The sequence below is a fragment of the Diabrotica undecimpunctata genome, chromosome 1 (genome assembly GCF_040954645.1).
Source record: "Diabrotica undecimpunctata isolate CICGRU chromosome 1, icDiaUnde3, whole genome shotgun sequence".
In the NCBI taxonomy this organism is placed as follows: domain Eukaryota; kingdom Metazoa; phylum Arthropoda; class Insecta; order Coleoptera; family Chrysomelidae; genus Diabrotica; species Diabrotica undecimpunctata.
Genome location: NC_092803.1, coordinates 2,067,468 through 2,087,671, shown reverse-complemented (window position 1 = coordinate 2,087,671; position 20,204 = coordinate 2,067,468). Strand labels below are relative to the sequence as shown.

The 20,204-nt window shown below is 32.8% G+C and overlaps 1 protein-coding gene across 2 annotated transcripts; it reads right to left on the bottom strand.

Annotated features, from left to right (window-relative positions):
- Positions 1 to 6,653: 6,653 nt before the first annotated feature.
- Positions 6,654 to 19,584, bottom strand: LOC140443599 (uncharacterized). 2 transcript variants are annotated; one of them, XM_072534959.1, is made up of 5 exons: positions 19,457 to 19,584; positions 18,800 to 18,860; positions 18,587 to 18,745; positions 18,403 to 18,531; positions 6,654 to 7,444 (listed from the first exon to the last, which is right to left on the bottom strand). In XM_072534959.1, exons 1-5 carry the CDS (start codon positions 19,511 to 19,513, stop codon positions 7,356 to 7,358), a joined length of 495 nt encoding a protein of 164 aa, XP_072391060.1. In that variant the 5' UTR covers positions 19,514 to 19,584; the 3' UTR covers positions 6,654 to 7,355. The 2 variants fall into 2 exon arrangements, with proteins under 2 accessions (XP_072391060.1, XP_072391052.1); XM_072534951.1 differs by lacking the exon at positions 6,654 to 7,444 and adding an exon at positions 14,511 to 16,754.
- Positions 19,585 to 20,204: the final 620 nt, after the last annotated feature.

Below are 20,204 nucleotides of genomic sequence, written 5' to 3'. Positions count from 1 at the left end.
ATGAGACGGCGAATATCAACACGTGCTCATATTTACAGATGGGAATTTGGTAAACGAATGAACTTTAAACTACGATATCCAATAAGCGGATTGTGCAATCTCGCGTCATAAGATCTCGCAAATATGGGACATCCTGTATAAACACAAATTATAGTTATTAAAATTAATGATGAAAAGTACATAATACAAAGGCAATTTATTATGCTTATTAATTTGAGAACTAAAGAAATGAGGCTACAATAATTTTAATATAAAAATAAAATAATTACAGAAAACGACCAATAATTTGTCTTCCAGTTGAATTTTATTTTAGTTTATAGACTAATGGAGAGATCACCTTTACTACTTACTGTACACGGGACATATTTTTGACAAGTTGACGTATCGCCTTTGTAGAAATATTCACACCATCATTATCCGTGTGTTTAGAACTTGAGTCGTTATTTGTGTTTATAGCTACCGGTTTAATTGGTGGTGTAGTAAGATATTCTTTTTCTTTTACTTCAACATGAGCTACACAATTTGTCCTAATGTCAGTTTTGCTAAGTTCTTCGATTACTCTTGTTATATTTGGTACAACAACGGCACTTATTTGGGGCTATTTATTCATTTTTCGCAATTTCTTTTTTACGCCGGTCCATACCATTCCAATTGGATTGAAAACACAATGTTATGGAGGGAACCGTAAAACTGTATACCCGTGGCGTTCAAACAGTTTATCAATGTCATAATCTTTTTGAAAATTTCGTTGCTTAATTAATTGTAACAATTCTTTTTTGGTGCGTTTACTAGGTATTGCCATGCATTTGTTCTCAAAAATTCTATGATATTTCCATTCTTGGAGCTAGTATTTTAAATTTTGGTGTAGAGTCTAGAATTTTATGACGCATTGTCTATTACTATCACGGAATTTGTTTTAATATTCGGTAAAAGCTGTTTGGTGTTCATTTTTCGAAGAATTCAGTCGTCATATCCTCATGATAATCAACTTTTTTTTTTTCGTCTTTATAGAGGGGGGGTCTGGAATCTTCAAAAGACATCTCAGTCCAGGGCGCCGCCTGACTAACTTTGATTCGTTCTTCGTACTACCGGCGATAATTCCCGAGGTACTTTAAAATGCCCTCTCGTCGCCGAGTCTACGCCGAACGCCTACCTGCTAAACCAGACCCTCCTCTGTCATCCAGCGATCCGGAAGCGGAATGGCCGCTGTAAGGCCGGCATCACTTCCGAATCACTACCTTTATTCATTCATTCTCCATTCATACACATCCACACTCTATTCATCAGCAAGGAGGTTCCCTGTCTCGTTCCAGGTAGCGCGTAGAAGACATTCATCGCTCCTAGTTCGGCATTATTTCCAGATGGGCATTTCCTCCTTCCCCACAGTCTGACTCACGCATTCCAACTCACACAGTGTGACCCACTTTTCTAGCTTCACCTTTCAGCATCATTCACTCTTACCTTTAGCGTTGGTTTAGCAGTCTTTCTTCCTCTTCCTTTTTCTTGATCACTGCACGGATATAGCTGTGTATGTTAGTCCAAACTAATTTATTTTCAATCATTCTCTCACTCAATCATGATAATCAACTGGAAACTGTTTGTTTTTGGAGCAAAGAATTAGGTACAAACCCGTTCTTGTAGAGTTATAATAGCATATAGAATTATAATTCTTTTTCCTCTCGAACAAGTAGTACTCAAACAGCACTTTTTGCTATCATCCATCCAGCCATATTGCACGACATCGTGGGTGTGAAACCACGTTACATAAACATACACAATGTCTCTCTTGTCATCTCGTCATTTTACATTAATAATGTTGCTTCTGTATCACAATCCTTGTTGATTCCATAATTACCATTCTCTTGTCCAATGTTTTATAAATAAATCCGCATTCTATTAACACGCCTCAATGTATCAACAGATTTTGTAGCATTTACAAATTCTTAGGTATATAAATTCCTTGATATATATATTGAAATCCCCTTGTATATGTATTGAAATAACGAAGAATGATTTCAGTGTATTTCTCTTTACTTTCATAGAAGTTAAAATACGCAAAAAGTATTTTCAATTCCTCTTAGCGTCGCCAAGTAATATAAACACATTTTTATGGTTTGTTTATGTTTTACAGATGTGCACGTCCTCGGCATTCTTTTGCGTTTCATATTCTGCGTTTTAAATAAATATTTCCGTCAAGTGTTTTGTTATTTTAAGTTATGCGAATGAATTTTAAAAGATAATTGCTCATTCTCACTTGGGTCGCTGTAAGAGACAGTCGGCTTAGATGTGGATCCAAATTTTACATCAAATTTGAAATGTTCCTCGTTGTTTGTCTCTTTTCATGAAAAATATGTAATGTATTGTGGCAGTTAATGGTTCAGTTAAAGTTTTAAGTGAGAATTGGAAGAGTAGACGTTTCCATCCTCGTTTTCTTTCTCCCTGGTTGTCATCCCAGGCTTTTTGGCAGTTTGGAGATGAATTTGTTCGTGTGTTCGTTACACAGAGAGTGAAGCGCAGTTCTACCCCACAACCACCAGTGACGTCCAGTACATAAAATTCAAAGTGTTTTAGTGAAAAATCCAGGTAACTTTTTGTTTCAAATTTTAAAGTAAAGACAGACATGTTTTTTTCTAAAGTAATAATTGTTTTCATTAAAATTTAAAAATTGTAATATTTAACATTGTAAATCTTAGGGCATGGTTAGCTATCATTTTAAATTTAATGTTAACATAAGACAGCTCGCTTTATTATTTTCGATATTCATTTGTTTTGTTTAAAAAAAAAAGGTTAACCTCTATTGCAATAATAATTTTTTTGTAAGTTTATGTAATATCTCCAACTCCTAGATTTTATAAACGGATGACATGTAAGTTTTCTTTGTTATTTTTGTACTCTGTAACTATCAACCTAGTAATTTGTGCCATTTATTTTTGTAACTGTTTGTGGTGAGAAACAATAAATGTTTAATTTTTTGTAAACCATTTTGTTTGTTTATCTTGACTAACTCTCTAACCTTTTTTTTTTAGTTTGATTTGAAAAGATATATTTTTAATGTTTAATAATTATTTCAATAGTTACAACTAGCTGTTGTAATGGTTATAATTTGGCACCTCGAAGCGGCGTCCTTTTTAAATTGCTAGAGGTATTTCCTGTTTCCTTTTGATTTGTTTGCCCCAAGAGATTTACGTTAGTACCCCTTTGTTTCATATTTTTGTAGTTGCCCCAATCCAAACCCCCTTGTCGTTTACTTATCCACGATCCCAGCTCTCCAAACAAACCCTGAGTGCCGTTCGCACAAGTAACGATTATTTTGATTGCCCTATCTCTGCCCCAATTTTCTACCCCTTATAATAATACCCCATGTGGTAGGCAAAAATAATTCGTTACAATTTATATGGGTAATCGGGATATGTTTTCTCAACTTCTGAAGCATTTTCAACATTGGAACTTTGTTCTCCTGATAAAATTCGTAGACAACGGACAAATAACGTCTTTAGTTGCCTTATCAATATTTTTCAGGTTTTGTCCAACTCTTTGACGTTTAACACAATAATCAATTACATCCCCAGCTGCAATAACTCGGAAAACTCGTTTTAGGCCCATATTTATAGTCGGTACTCAAGTATCGGTCGATGCTTGAGGTCGACCTTGAGTCGTTTTTGTGTTTTATAAACGGATCTCGAGCACGAAATCGAGCTTGAGTACACAAAAATGACAGCTCGTGCTCAAGTATCGGATCGACCTGCCTTGAGCACGGGTTCCTAACCTAACTTGTTTGTTTATATTTATATTTTTTTCCAATTCGCTTCAATACAATATATTTTTTTTTTGAGATTATGGATATTTTTGTTCAACATCCAGGATTAAGTCATGGCAGCTTAATATTTGATCAAAGTTGATTAAGAGTTAGAAAGGAAAGAGGACAAATTCCAGAATTATTAATAGGTGAATTATTATGAATAGTGAATATGCATGCAGCACAGGCACTATCTACTTACTCCAGCATTAAAGCAAGGTATTTATTGATAATGGGCTAAACAAAAAATAGGTTATTTGATAGATATATCTTTTTAGGTAATGATCAACAAAATAGATATAAAAGTGCACATGTAAGAAATGTTGAAAAAAGGCTATTTAGAACCTGGAAAATATGGTTTCCCTGTCTGCAATGAAGCCTACAAATCAAATTAAATACATATCTTGCAATAATAAGTGCTACAGCAGTACTCTGCAATATGTGTTTACAGGAAAATAATTATAAATAGTGATGATGATTTTCTAGAAAATACTGATGTGCCAGAAAATAGAAATGTTAATGATGTGGAACAAGGTTTAAATTTTAGGAGACATTTTATTCAACAATGTTATGCATGAGAATGTGAATAAATTATTGAATACCTATGTTAAATATATTCTTTTTTATTTTATATGTCGAAATGTATTTTTTATATTTTAATTTAAAATAAATGAGGGTTATACTATACTCAGACAACTTAAGCAAGTATATCTTTATTGAGTTCGAGTTGTCTCTCTCCTTTTAAATAAGTGTTTATTCCTTTCACAAAACCTTTCCTTATCAAATATAAAATTAATTACACATTTAAAATATTAGTATTCTTTATTTAAAAATATATTTATAAACCTTCATGATAAGTAAATTTGAAAGTAACAATTTATAAAACTAAAAAATGGAATAATATCAGGCTTGTTAAATATAAAATAATATAATAATCGCTTTACAACCACCATAGTATACATTAAAAACAAAATCACCAAAAAAAAAATAATAACCAAAACTAGTATTTACATTTAGAATTTTTAACAGTTTTCAATATAATACATTAAGTACAAAATACTACATACTAGTACTAGTATTTACATTTAGAATTTTTAACAGTTTTCAATATAATACATTAAGTATAATACATTAAGTACAAAATAAGAATAGTTATTATATAAATGATTGTTTTAAAAATCCATAACTATAGATTACTATTAAACTTTGGAATAATTCAAACCTTTTTTTGGCGAATGTTTTTTATTTGCAATTATAATAGCTACTACTCCATTAGTAGTAGTGTTTGTTATTACTGTTACATATTGCCATAAGTATATTTAAGATTACTTACCATTTGAAGTACATTGACATATTCTATAGGAACAACAGGTGTCATATTACAAGTATTACTTGAAATTCTTATTAAACTCCATTCGCTTAGCTCGGGCATATTTTGACAGATTCATTGACGGAAACCTACAACACAACAATTCCTACTTCTCAGTATTAATAGCTCAAGTATACTACAATTGCAGACATCTTTCTTTAAAAAAAAAAAGAAGAATTATTCTAAATAGTGGAAGTGTATACTAAACCCATCAAATTTTGGGTAGTATATATTTAAAAAATATATTTTAGTCGTTATAATTTAACATAACCATTTATTATATGGTGCAGATAAATAAATATCAATTGTCGGTAATTCGCAAAGTTCTATTTTATTTACTATTTAGTTTGTTTACTATTAATATTGGCTGTGAGTACGTGTGCTTGGTTGTATAGTAATTTCCAGCCACTTTTAGTCTGTCAAAAAGTAACTAACTTCGCAAAAAAATAATTACTAAATTCACTAGACAGTTCGGACTGGGAATAGCGAACCGAGTTTATATGTACAGGTAAGATTTCTCAAAATTATCATACATAACAACTCTTTATTTTGAACTGGAAAAGCAATGGATGGAGTCAGATAATTCTGATGTTACAGTAATTAAACTTATATGTCCTCCTATCTGGTGGGCCTCCCTTTGTTCTACAATTATCTAAGTATGAAAATATAGTAAATTTACCTCTTCCAAATACTTCTGTGTTGTCCCAATGACAGACGATGCTTATGTCGGGAACAGCAACTTTCACAAACTCCATACCTACATCAGGCTTTGGCTTTTTTAAAGGGCCATCACCTAGCATGCTGTTGTTTCTCTGCATTTTCTACTATAAAAATTTTGCTTGAATAAATAAAAGTATTTTACCTCTGTTTCAATTTGTTTTACAATTTTCGTAGCTGTTCTGAAGTCCTTAATATATCTACCTCAGGCTGGCAGTTATATAATACGCTGTATTGTACTCCCAACCCTTCTTTTTTCATTAAGGAAGCACCGTTTGTCCTTTTATTCTGTACAGTATTATTTTCCTTTACCAGCTGGATTAAAAACACCGTTCCTTTTGTTGAATACACTGCATATTTAGTACAATGTCCGTTCATCTAAAAATCGACATAATTGAAATTTATTCCCTCGAATGCATATTTTTTATAATATATTACATACCTTAAAATGATTTATTAAAAATTAATTTTTTTAATACACAACATGCCTCTTCTTCAATAAAGCTAAATTTGGCGCTAAAAATATTTAAATAAAGTTTGGTGACAATGATAATAATTGACAGAATCTTCTTTTTATTGGATGTTACCAATCAAATTTACTTAAAATCCCCAATTTTCGTGCTTGAGATCAATCTTGTACGAGAATACCCGAAGTATCGTTTATAGAACACAACAAATACTTGAGCATGACTTTGACGTAAGTTCGACTTGGCGGAGCACGTGCTCAAGCACGAGCTTGAGTACCGACTATAAATACGGGGCTTAGTCTATTTTTGTTACATTAAAATGTATCAACTGTGCATTTTCTTAATATGTTTATTTAAATTAGTTTTTGAGAAAATGATTGGAAACAAATTTCACATGTGTAAGGTTCCCCCACAGAATAATAAATAATCAGAATGTTTTATGCGGAACCAGCGCTGTTCAGTGAAATTTTATCTAGTGTGCATAGAAAATCTAACCCGGTTTATTTTATTTACGGCAACCATAGACATAATATGCAATATTTTATGTCGTACTTTTAGTTGAAGAATAGATTAATTTTATTTAGAATAGATTAATATTAATTTGAATAGATATCAAATTTACTAAATTATTAATCTCTAAAAATTTAAATTACGGTTCTGTCGTAGCTTGTCACACATTTCTCAATTCGAGTCTGTGTCCGTTTAAAATATGGCGATCGCGTGCTGACACACTTCAAAGGCGGCATCTGAGAGTGGGCATTCGGATTGTTATTTATTCTGTGGTTCCTCTCCAGTGTGTAGTCTAATGTTGTCATCCTTGTTTCTCAGAAAACTGCCAAAGAAAAATTTCACCAGTGTGAATTCTCAAATGGCTCATTCAACGAACTTTTCTAGTAAACTGCTTAAAACAAATTTTACATTTATAAGATTTTTCTTTAGTGGGCACTATCAAATGTTTTTCAATCAGATACCAGCGATTTTTTGGTATCTGCTGCGAGGGAACATTTTACTTCTGTACTCTCAACACCAGGGAGCGCTCATGTGACCACCCCACCGTCTCTCGGCGCGGTGGTGACAAACAAACTACTACGGCATCTGAAATATGAAAGAGTGGGGGACTGTGAATTTTTGATTTTATAAAATTAAAAATCAAATCCTACTCATGTACCATAATTTCTTAAACCACGAATATTATATTCTTATAAGCAGGAAAAGCAGGTAATTAATGGCTCTACTTAAAAAAATTACAACCAAATTTAAAAACGATTTTTATTTAAGTTAAAGATTTCTTTATAAAATTTTAATTTTAAATACTTTCAAAATAAAATATTAGAAAATTATGCTAGCACCCATTAACATTCCATGAGAAAGGTTAAGCATAATGATTTGAAAATTTTAAAGCTTACTTTGTAATTGATATATTAAATTCACAATTTAATTTTGTAATTGATATATTAAATTCACAATCCACAAAAATATCCAAAATTTTCCAAAGCTTTTTCGGTACTATATGATCATGATCAGAGATACTTACATCATTCGTAAAAAATACTTAGAAAATGTTATAAAAACTTGTAGTTTACATCGTCGGTCCCAAGGCAAAACAATGAATGTGCAAAATTGGTAATTTTTACGTATCTAAGTAAAGGGGCAGCAGGGGTACGAGCGCAAAATCGGTCATTTTCCCATGTAAATCTCCATAAGAAATTCTAAGGTCGATTCTGGTCATTTTTGACGCTTTTTGTGGTGGAGGCGCGACAGCATAGGATCCTGGACACACATATAAAAAGCATGGAAAATGGAAAGTCTACCTTGGACAGTGGAGTCCTGTGGTGGACATTTGAGTCAACCTTGGACGAAAATTCAATACAAATTAAATGGGTCAATTCTCTGTTAGATATGATACAGTCTAGCTTGGACTGAGCTATTCTAAATAAAATTGCAATTATTACCACATTAAAAAGTGTTTTTTGTTATGAAATAAAATACCAAAATGTTACGTATTATTTATTAAAAATTATAATAGATCTAACAATTTTAAAATAGTTTCTCTTTGCAGTTCGGCCTTTTTATTTAAACCTAAATTCATTAGTTCAGCAATTATATTACGTTTTTAACCATTTTTTCTTTGTAAGATTTTCGTATCGCCATCTCACGTTCAGTTTTGTAAAATTTTCTTCTCTTTTCATTTGCTTCATCTTTTTTTGTAATACCTTCCTCACCTCTTTCACACTTGCAGGTTGATTTTACGTGTAGTTCATGCTCTGATGTATATTTTTGCTCGCTAGGGTAGAAATTTCATTACGTATACCTGCACAGAACTTTCCTCTCGAATGCAACCATTCTGATTTAAATACTTTTCTCTCGTAATGGGAGTGAGGTTTACCCAAAAGTCCATCTCCATCTCGACGAAGGGGTTTTTGACCATCAGCACAGACAATGTATCTCAAAACACCAACACAATGGTCCAAACAAATAATTTTTCTAAAGGTAGTTTTTGGATGTAGTCTTTTCCCTGCACGTTGTATTTTCTTCTTGTAAGCCAACATTGTGGATCCACCTGTAAAGTGAATTAATGCATGGAGGTGTTCGTGTGCAGTACTTCCGTCGTCTGCTACTAAATGACATCGGCAAATAGAATACCATTTTACATTAGGAGCACATACTAGAAGAGAAAAGTCACTCTCATTTAAGATTAAATGATACCATTCTCTTGGTGACTCTTCGTAATCCTTTGCCATATCCTCTGGCGAAAGAGCATTAATGTCGTTGACACTCAAAAGAGCCAGATAGTCGCTTTTTGACAAAATAGAGATATTTTAACTGAATGCTTAAGAACAAAGAACTGAACTCTCGAAACTGTCTCACTAGACTAAAAGAGTCCTTAAATTCGTTAAATTTATCTACCAGTACCGCCTCCCTCACCCTAATTGATTATTTCACGCATGCGCCATTAACACGGTCAAAGTATGCCTTAAGATGGTAAATGTATTAGGTTAGATTGTCTCTGCACGCCTCTGCGTACTTCTGTCTACGTGTCACAGATGGCTCTGTGTGTCTCTGCGTACCTCTGTCTACGTGTACTGAAAAACGTCACACGTTACGTAAAGACGTCACACGTCACGTAGACAGAGGTACGCAGAGACACACAGAGCCATCTGTGACACGTAGACAGAGGTACGCAGAGACGTGCAGAGACAATCTAACCTAATACATTTACCATCTTAAGACACAGGTAGTATATCTACTTATCTACATTATCAAGTACCTCTAAACCAGTTCTTGGCAATACCAAACTAACGAAACTGCAAGCATCATGGTTTTGGTGGGGGTAGGTGTACTGCCTTTGACGTATCTTAGTTTTTTATTCGACTGTCGCAACGCGCGTATCGTGAATGTGACACTTTCGTGGTTTTGGCCTTGCATTAAAAGTTCCAAGTCAGTGAATGTGGTACATTTGTTGTTTTAACAACCAGTGGTATGGAGGGTATGGTATACTTTGTCACATTCGTGTATAGATTTTGAGTAGTGGAAAATGAATTATAAAATGATAAACATGACATATAGAACACAAAAAAATAATGGATAGCGTTATTAATAGCTATGTTTGACACAGAAAAATATAATTGAAGAAGAAAAAGAAGCCCAAGAACAAACTTTCCAGCAAAACTTGAGAAGAAAGGAATTTGCACGCAAGGCTCGCAGTGCTGATAAACTAGAAGCAATAGACAATAATTCTACTATATTAGCATTAAATTTTGACCTTGAAGCTGTACTCACAACTCCAAAAGGGTCTGCAGGACAGATACTTTACTTGCGTAAATTAGCTGTTTTTAACTTGACAGTTTATAATATTGGAAATCAAGATGGCATTTGCTATCTATGGGATGAAACCCAGGGTAAAAGGGGTTCAAATGAAATCACTTCTTGTATTTATGAATACGTATTATCTAATACAGAAGTTAGAATGATGTCAGATGGCTGTGGTGAAAAAAATTCAAATTTTGCTGATATGTGTATGCACCTCATTTCTGTTAATCCTAGCTTGAAAATCATAGATCATAAATTTTTCGAAAGCGAACACACTGAAATGGAATGCGATTCCATACATTCTAAAATTGAGCAGAAAGCTAAGCATGTTCCTGCATTCCTGAAGGTTGGGCGCAAGTAATACGAGATGCTCGTAGGAAACCACGCGCATTTGAAGTGAGGAACAGAAGCTTTGATGATATTTATGATTTTAAAGAATTTGCAGCGCAAAAATTTGAGATGAACAAAATACCATGGCGTAAGGTTTGCTGGATTTATCTTAAATCGGACATGACGAAGGTGTTTTACAAAATAGATTTTGAACAAGAATTTATTGAGATAAACTGCATGAAAAAATTTCGCGATCGACCAAAAACAGCGGAGTTAAAAGCATCATACGAATGTGAGTTACCCATTGCGAAGCCAAAATATCAGGATTTACAAAAAATGTGTTCTGATTTAACAATCACAAAAGTTCATCACAGTTTTTACAAGTCGCTAAAAATTAATAATAATATTAAGGATAGATTATCAGAACCAGATGACAGTGAATATACTGACTCAGATGAAAATTAAACCATTTCACTTCATACTCAAGCTCATTCAAGCATATGAATTTAGTTCCTTTTGTATTCGCGATTGAAACTGAATGTAGAGGGCAGGTCGATTGCAGTGTCATGGCCGATATAAATGGTATAAACAACTAATGGTTACCATTGCTTTTGCATGTTTAGTTTGGTTTAAGACCACTTATTTTATCATTTATAAATGGAAATTAGCCTTAATGATATCTTTGAGTATTGTGTTGAAGCAACGAGTCCATTGTCAAGATCCAGAAATATCTTTTGTCGAATTGCATTGAGGAACAGAACAATATCGATTTGATTTAAAATACTTTAACGTAGTCACAGTATATTGCTTTATAAAGAATATTCTTTGGCAATATACTGTGACATAGTCATAATGCTGAAATTTACTAAAAAAATTTAATAATTCTATTCAAATCAACAGCTGTCTGGTTTGTTTATACCACTTATAGTAGTTTAAATTTATTCCGCCAGAGGTCAGATACTTTGTTTTCAATCGCGAATTTTCAGTATTTTTTTGAGAAAACCTTGTTCGTTTTTATAGTTTATTTTGCCAATGATTTAGAAGTTTAAGTTGTTTTGTTTTCTTAGATTTATAGCTCCTGAGTTTATCCTAGTTTCCCAATGAAAATACACATGTTTGTTGATATTTCAAATTAATAAAAATATTGAAAATCATTGTGTCTTTAGGTTTTCTTATTGTACTGTAAGTGATTTGAAAGAAAATTTTACAATGCCAAATCCAAGAATGTGGCATTTTGGAAGGTGGGGGCTAATAAACAGAAAAAATAATAAGCAAGTCATAAACTGTCAAAGTAGATCCTATATCTCCCAAGAAATGACATTATTCCGACAAAAATCCAAATTTTCACACAGAGTATCAAAACCTTCAAACCCAAATCACGATTTTTCACATTCATCTTTTTGGTATTGGGCCGACGACATATAAAAAGGTTAATTGAATTCAAAATTGAATGACTTAATGTATGTGTGTGAGAGAATATAGCTTGGAAACAGGTTCGTTAGTCAGATTTTTATTTGCTATTTTTTAGCCTGATATATTAAGTTTTTTTTATATCTATCACTGTTTCATTTAAATGGCAATATTTATTTCTTTCAAATAGTCAATCAGTAATTTAATTATTCTCATAACATGGAAACTTAGTAAATACTCTATACTAATTGGAAAACATACTTGTTTTTATTGTAGACTCTCTCGTTAATTTTGCAATCCAGGAAAATATGATTCAAATCTCTATTAGACATATTATCGCAAAAGCAAACTGGTAAATTCACTATTCCCCTTTATACAGATGTGCCGCATATTTTCCGTGTTGAGTTTTAAGTCTCACTATAGTAGAAAAATCCCGCTTCGGTAGGTTATATTTAAATATATATTCAGGTGGCGAAGAGAGATGTGGATAAAAAAAATATCAATTTTTTAACATGCCTGAGATATTGTATTATCATTCGCATCACTCGATAAAATCTGAGTTAGGATCTCACCCTTTGTTATTCCACTGACTTAATGTAGATGATTATTATGTTTTAAGTAAAAACTTTTGCAACATAGTAAAAATGCCACTGCGGTCTAGGAGAGAAGAGTATGTTATATAAGAATTGGTATAAGAGAATGTTGCAAAAAGAACAAATATGTTAAATTTACCAAAACATATTTGAGAGTTGGTTGCCTTTTCACAAGTGAATATTGAATCACTTCCAAATAAAAGATCATATTGTATTGTAAAAGACGGCAACCCACATATTCGCTCCGTGCGTGACCATGGTAGGGTACTTTGAAACGATGCCAAAATTGGACCTACCTTTTTACGCATAAATTTTATCAAAAATGTGTGCAAATACATATTGCGTATTTAATTGTGCTAATAATAGCAAAAATAGTAAGTGTAGTTTTTATAGGTTCCCAAAGATTACATATAAATTAGAAAAAAGAAAAAGATGGATCCGTGCTATTAATATGAAAAAGTAAATATCACATAATTTCATTTTTATGCAATTGAAATACGAAAAATTTAAACAATTTACCTTAAATGATATTTTATAAGGCTTCAAGCTAACTGCAGAGTGCCTGATGACTTTAGCTTTTATATCATAACTTTTACGATTACTGTTTTTAAATATATGCTCTTTCACGTGAAAAACTTGATTTGCCAGTACTAGATTTTTCCCTTTCTTTTCCGTTTATGGTTGAAAAGATATATTATGATGAATTTTGAGAAACCCAGTTTTTAATACATTTATTTTGTACATAAACTGAAACTATATAATTAAAAAGTTAATTATTAATAATTGTCAATTTCGCATGTATTTAACAAAGTCAAACATATGTCATATGTTTAACCTGAAAATTAGTAGGTCCAAAACTGTCAGATGAAGGCGGTAGGTGTCGCGTCAGTCACGCACGGAGCGAATACGGACCACGTTATTGTCTGATGTAGTAAACATTCTTCTTCATGTGCCTTGTCCGTTCCGAACGTTGGCAATCAACATGGCTATTCTGACTTTGTTTACGGCAGATCTGAATAGTTCAGCAGATGACAATCCGAACCATTGCCGCAAGTTTTGGAGCCACGAGTGTCTTCTCCTCCCTGGACCCCTTCTGCTGTCTATTTTCCCTTGAATGATCAGTTGTAGTACTCTATATTTATTATGTCTCATAACGTGACCCAAGTATTCCAACTTTCTTTTCTTTATACTTATTCCTACCTCCCTCTCTTTACCTATCCGGCGTAGTACCTCTTCGTTGGTCACGTGCTCAGTCCAGGATATACGTAATATACGTCGGTAAGCCCATATTTCGAAGGCCTCTACTTTTTTCATCATTGTTGCGGTCATTGTCCACGCCTCCATTCCATATAACAAAACCGGGAATACATAACATTTCAGAAGTCGAATTTTGAGAGGTAGGGTGAGGCTTTTAGAGGTGAAAATTTGCTTCATGCTAGTGAACGATGCTCTTGCCTTTTCTACTCTTATACGTATTTCCTTTGCTTGATCCCAATTTGAGTTAACTGTTGTTCCCAAGTAGATGTACGAATCCACGTGTTCAATTCTTTCATTGTCTAATATCAGTTGCTGTGGTGGTTGTTGGGTTTTGCTTACTAACATCCATTTGGTTTTTGTGATATTTAGTCTGAGTCCGTATTGTGCACTTGTTTTTTGTATCTTACTCATTAGGCAACTCAGTTCCTCCATGCTACTTGCTAGAATCACAGTGTCATCAGCATACCTTATGTTATTAATTATTTCTCCATTTATCTTTATGCCTTCTGTGCTTTCCTCCAGCGCTGTCTTAAATACTTCTTCTGAGTATATATTAAAGATAATGGGAGACAAGATACAGCCCTGTCGTACACCTTTCTTGATCTCAATTTTATTGGTCAATGTAGATCCTACTTTTACTTTAGCTGTTTGGCCCCAATAGAGACTCGCTATTGTTCGAATATCTCTGTAGTCGACTCCGATCTTATGGAGAACTTCAATTATCTTTTCGTGCTTTACGTTATCGAATGCTTTTGCGTAGTCTATAAAGCATATGTACACGTCTTTGTTCATATCTCTGCAGCGCTGGATGAGTACCTGTAGACTAAAAAGTGCTTCTCTTGTCCCAAGAGAATTCCGAAACCCAAACTGCGAATCTCGAATGTTATCCTCGCATTTTTTACTTATTCTGTTGTAAATAACCTTGGTGTATGCCTTCGAAATGTGGTTAATTAGACTTATCATCCGATGTTGATCACAAGACTTTGCTTTTGGTTTTTTCGGTATGGCAACAAAAGTTGACTCTAGCCAGTCTTCAGGAAACTCCCCGCTGTTATAAATATTGTTAAAGAGTCTGACGAGTGAGTCTAGAAATTGACTGTTTGTTTCGCACAACATTTTCAATACTTCCCCGTATACGTTATCGTTGCCTGGTCTTTTGTTATTTTTAAGACCCTTTATAGCATTCTCCACTTCTGATTTTAGAATAGTAAACATAGTAAACAATGTAGTAAACATAGTAAAAAAAAATGTACGTTAAATTTTAATGAAAATTAGTACTTTCTGCTTGAAGTGAACTGTGGATTTTGTTTAGGCTATTTATATAGATTTTGTTAATTCATAGGCAAGCTTTAAATTTTGATAATTTAATATTCTCAGTTTAGGTACTAAATGGTTGCTTCCACGTTCTCCTGGCAGATGTCCTGTTCCGTAATTCTTTTAAAAAACTGCAATATATTTTGTCCATCTTTTCTAATGTTGAAAAAATCTTTTGGCCTTAAAACCATTGTTTAACAATATGTACTTGTTGCTTATCAGTTCAGAGATCATCTGAACCAAGTCGGACTAGTTTTTAGGACAGTTTATTCACTGCTTGAGTTATGACAGTATATCACAAGTTTTAACATTATATTTTAAAGTGTTGTAAATTATACAAAGGCTCCTTCAAGGTACTATGAATAAATATCCATTCAACAATTAATTTAGGTTACTAATCAAAACAAATTTCATAAGTATTTTTTTTAAATTCCATACCTTAGTATACTGCTTTAAACAAATTTCACACCTATAAAGCTTTTCTCATTGCATACTATTAAATATCGTTTTAAAAGGACTTCACTGATTTCACACTTCTATCTATAAAGATTTTTCTCAAGTGTGCGTTCTCAAATGAATTTTCAAACGATCCATTCGAGAAAACTGCTTTAAGCAAATTTCACACTTGTAAGGTTTTTCTCCTGTGTGCACTATTAAATGACTTTTCAAATTACCGATTCGAGCAAACTGATTAAAACAAATTTCACACTTGTAAGGTTTTTCTCCAGTGTGCATTCTCAAATGGATTTTCAAATGTTCCAATCGAAAAAACTGCTTAAAACAAATTTCACACTTGTAAGGTTTTTCTCCAGTGTGCATTTTCAAATGACTTTTCAAATTATTCATTCGAGTAAACTGCTTAAAACAAATTTCACACTGGTAAAGGTTTTCTCTAGTGTGCACTTTCAAATGATTTTTCAAACTTTCTGTTCCACTAAATTTCTTAAAACAAATTTCACACTGGTAAGTTTTTTCTCCAGTGTGGATTCTCATATGTATTTTTAAACGATATGCTGTAGCATATTTTTCAAAGCAAATTTCACACTTGTATAGCATATTCCCAGTGTGCATGCTTACATGTTGATTTAAACGATCTTTTCTAGTAAATTGTGCAAAACAAATTTCACACCTGTAAGATTTTTCTCCAGTGTGTGTGCTTACATGTAGATTTAAATGATCTTTCCTAGAAAATTGTTTAAAACAAATTTCACACTTGTAGAATTTTTCTCCCGTGTGTGTTCGTACATGTTTATTTAAATTATCTTTTCTAGTAAACTGTTTAAAACAAATTTCACACTGGTGAAAATTTTTTCCAGTGTGCACTTTCAAATGATATTTTAAACTTCTTGTTTCATTATATTGCTTAAAACAAATTTCACACTTGTAAGGTTTTTCTCCAGTGTGCACACTGAAATGATTTTTTAAACTTCTTGTATCTATAAACTGCTTAAAACAAATTTCACACTGGTAAGGTTTTTCTCCAGTGTGCACTCTCAAATGTCTTTTCAAACTATATGCTGTAGTATATTTGTTAAAGCAAATTTCACACTTGTATAGTGTGTTTCCAGTGTGCATTCTTACATGTTGATTTAAATGATCTTTTCTAGTAAATTGTTTTAAACAAATCTCACATTTATAAAGGTGCTTTTCAGTCTGTACTTTCATATGTTCTATTGTATGCTGGGAAATACCTAAAATAAAAAGCAAACACTAAAAATTTGTTTATGTGAAAACTGTAGGACAAAACAAATGTGAATGGGGGATCATGTGAAAGGACCTTTAGAGATCACCTCAAGAATGTGGCTTTGATTATTATCTACTATAATTATAGACTTAGTCTATAATTTTGTATGAAGTCTAATCATGTATGAAGTAGTGATACCAACAGACTGTTGATACCACTACTTTCTTTCTGTCTGTGTACCCTATGTCTTCAGTTATGAACATGAAGTTACTTTATTATTACTTCCTATGGTGGAAAATTAATTTCACGTTCAGGACTTCTACCCAGTAGCTCTAATGAGTCTTGCTGAGAAGAAATATGTCTAAGAGAATAGTAGAGGTACTATACATGAAAGCAAATCTTAACTGTCTTTTTCTTTTTTATAGGTACAGTGGAACCTCGATTATCCGTCTCTCTATTAACCGTCAGGGTCCATACATAAGTTATATTACCAACATAAATAAAAATTTAGTCATCAATTCATTTTGTTTGAGCAGTGCGGATAAGCCAACTAAATTCGTTAAAATGTGTACGTGAAGTTATGCCACCACCGCATTTTTTTATGTAAATAATTATTGTTCTTATTCAGGGCTCTGTATTAAACTTCAATTTAAATAGGTAATGATAAGTGATACCATTCTTTTAGTTTCATTTTTAGAATCGCAAGCCGAAAATAAAAATCCAGAGCACAATAATTATTACAGTCAATATCTGTGTGTCAACATAATTCAGTTTAATTCAAATTCGAACTTGTCGCATTGAGCAAAAAGTATGATGTTCCGAGAACGACAATCAATGATTTAAAGAAAAATGCTGATGGAATTGAAAAGTATGCTTCGCAAATGGAATAGTTGGATGGCCGGATGAAACATAGTTAGACAATGAAAAAAAAAGCCACAAATGAATCACTGGACATGGCACGACACTCTGTATTTCTGGTTCGAAGGTGTTCCTTTGTCTGGACCAATTGTTGCCGGAAAAGCGTTGTTTTTCAACATGAAATTGAATAACGATCCTTCATTTAAGGGAAGCAGTGGTTAGTTGGAAAAGTTCAAAAATCGCCACGGTATACGGCAATTGAAAATCAAAAGTGAAAAATAGAGCGCCGCAAATATTGAAGTCGTTGAAGATTATAAAAGAAAGCTTCAAGATATGATCGATGAGACACTGTCCCTGTGTCATAACAAAAACTCCCAACACAACACTCCAATCACAAAACCAAAGGACAAGCCCTATGCTGAACTTGTAAAAGAGTTAAGGGAAGAGCGAGTTACGAGAAAGAGAGGATGTCGTCATAAACAAGGTTAGACAAACCAGACAAGAAGATGTGGTCCTGGAATTAAATGGAGGCAGGAAAAAGGCGGAACAAGTCAGAAGACAAGGATGAGCAACAAGAGTAGTGGCAAAAGGTGGAAGAGTAAAGTATAACATCTATAGGTTAGATTAATTTTTTAAAAATGATCTTCAGATTGGACATAAAAAATAACAAGAACTATTGTAAAATATAATTTTTAAGGGGATCAATTGTGGATTAATAACTTATACACACATTTAAGGTAGATTAGATGGAATGAGAGGTTTACCATCTCTCTACATATTTTCATTACTTCACTCACCTGAGTTATCTTCATCTGGTTCATTATTTAAGTCTCCAATATCATGGGGTATTGTTAGCTGACTTTCTATACATGTTTGGTCATCTTGAGCAAATTCTTTTTTAATAATTTCAGTTTTTATTCCTATTGCTAAAATACCAATTACATCAAATTGATTAACACTAAATTTTATTACTTATCTTACCTGATTTGTCATCTGGTTTATCCTCCCAAGCTTCAATATTATTTGTTGATGTGTATAACTCCAAGTCTCCAAGATCAATGGATTTAGTTAGCTGACTTTCTACATATCCATGGTCATCTTCATCAAATTCTTTCTTAATTTCAGCTTTTATTTCTATTGCTAATAAATTCCAATTACATTAAATTGTAACACTGAATTTTATTATCGTCTTACCTGATTTATCTTCTGGTTCATTCTTCAATGCTATATTTGTTGATGTACATAACAGATTTCCGGACGATTTTCACATTGGGTCCCATTGAAGATAGCTATAATTGACTGTCAATTTAAGTTCATAGAACAAAATGTTGGCGCTTGACTGTGTTGCCATGTTTTTTTAATAAATCGGGAAATAGCATGTGATTTATAATTAATAAAAATCCAATAGAACGCTAACAAACTAACAGTAAAAAAGAAATTCTTTCAAAAAATAATAATAATAGTATTCAGGTACTTTCCACAGACATCTAGTGACCATCTGTAACAATCTGGCAACTGGTGGTTTGAGGATTGCCAAATCTATTAGCTTATTATCAAAGGCAAATGCCAAAAAAATGTTGTAATAATTAACTTCAATTAATATGAGAAGAAACGAGTATTTATTCGTTCGTGTTGTGTATAAAAAAATAAAAAAATTGCATAATTCATACAATAATATAATAAAAATGTATTTTTGAAAGCCTCTCTATTTGTAATTGAAGCCTACAACATATACATTATAAAGACATGACAACACAGTCAAACGTCAAAAATTTGTTTTGTGAATTTAATTCACAGCTCCTTTGTACCTATCTTCAATGGGACCAAATGTGAAAATCGTCCCAGATTTCCTATATATCTTTCACTACATTCAACAAAACCTTCCTTAACTTCAACTTTAAATTCCATAGCTAACAAATAAATCAAACATAAATATCAAAAACATACAAAAATATATTTTTTTACTTGGTAAAAGTATATACAACGTTCTGGTTAAGTTAGCTAGAAATGAAACGTCAAATTTGTGTTTGCGGTATTGCCATGTCCTAATCCTAAGTATGTATATATGTTTTATGCCTCAAATAATATATGTTTTGTAACAAGTTTGAAACAGTACAAGAAAAAATTTTATAATTGTCCTTTTGTAGATTAGTTGATAAATTTGGCAAAACCTTGAAAACATTAGTTGCCAGATTGCAACACATGTTTAGCAGATTTCAATTTTACGACTATTTTCTTGTCATTTTAGGATGAAATGGTACCCACAAACCATACATACTCTATGTACTCTTTTAGATGTTGCGGCACTTGGCGCTGGGAAAATTTTACCGACCGTGGGAAAAAGCGGCATCCTTTGATGTTTGCACCTGCTCAGGTGTTCGGGTGACATCACGCTTACTGACAAGTCGAATCATTTTTTTCTTTTCCTTTCTTTCCTCTTCTTCTTTTTCTTCCGCTAATCTGTTTTTCATCTCATGTTACCTGCTTCTATTCACTAATTGAACGTTCACTGCTTGACAGGGGAACCCAATATTTTATACACTGTTACATATAAGCTTTCGTTCTTTCGTCTAGTGCTCGACACATATTTTTTCGCCCA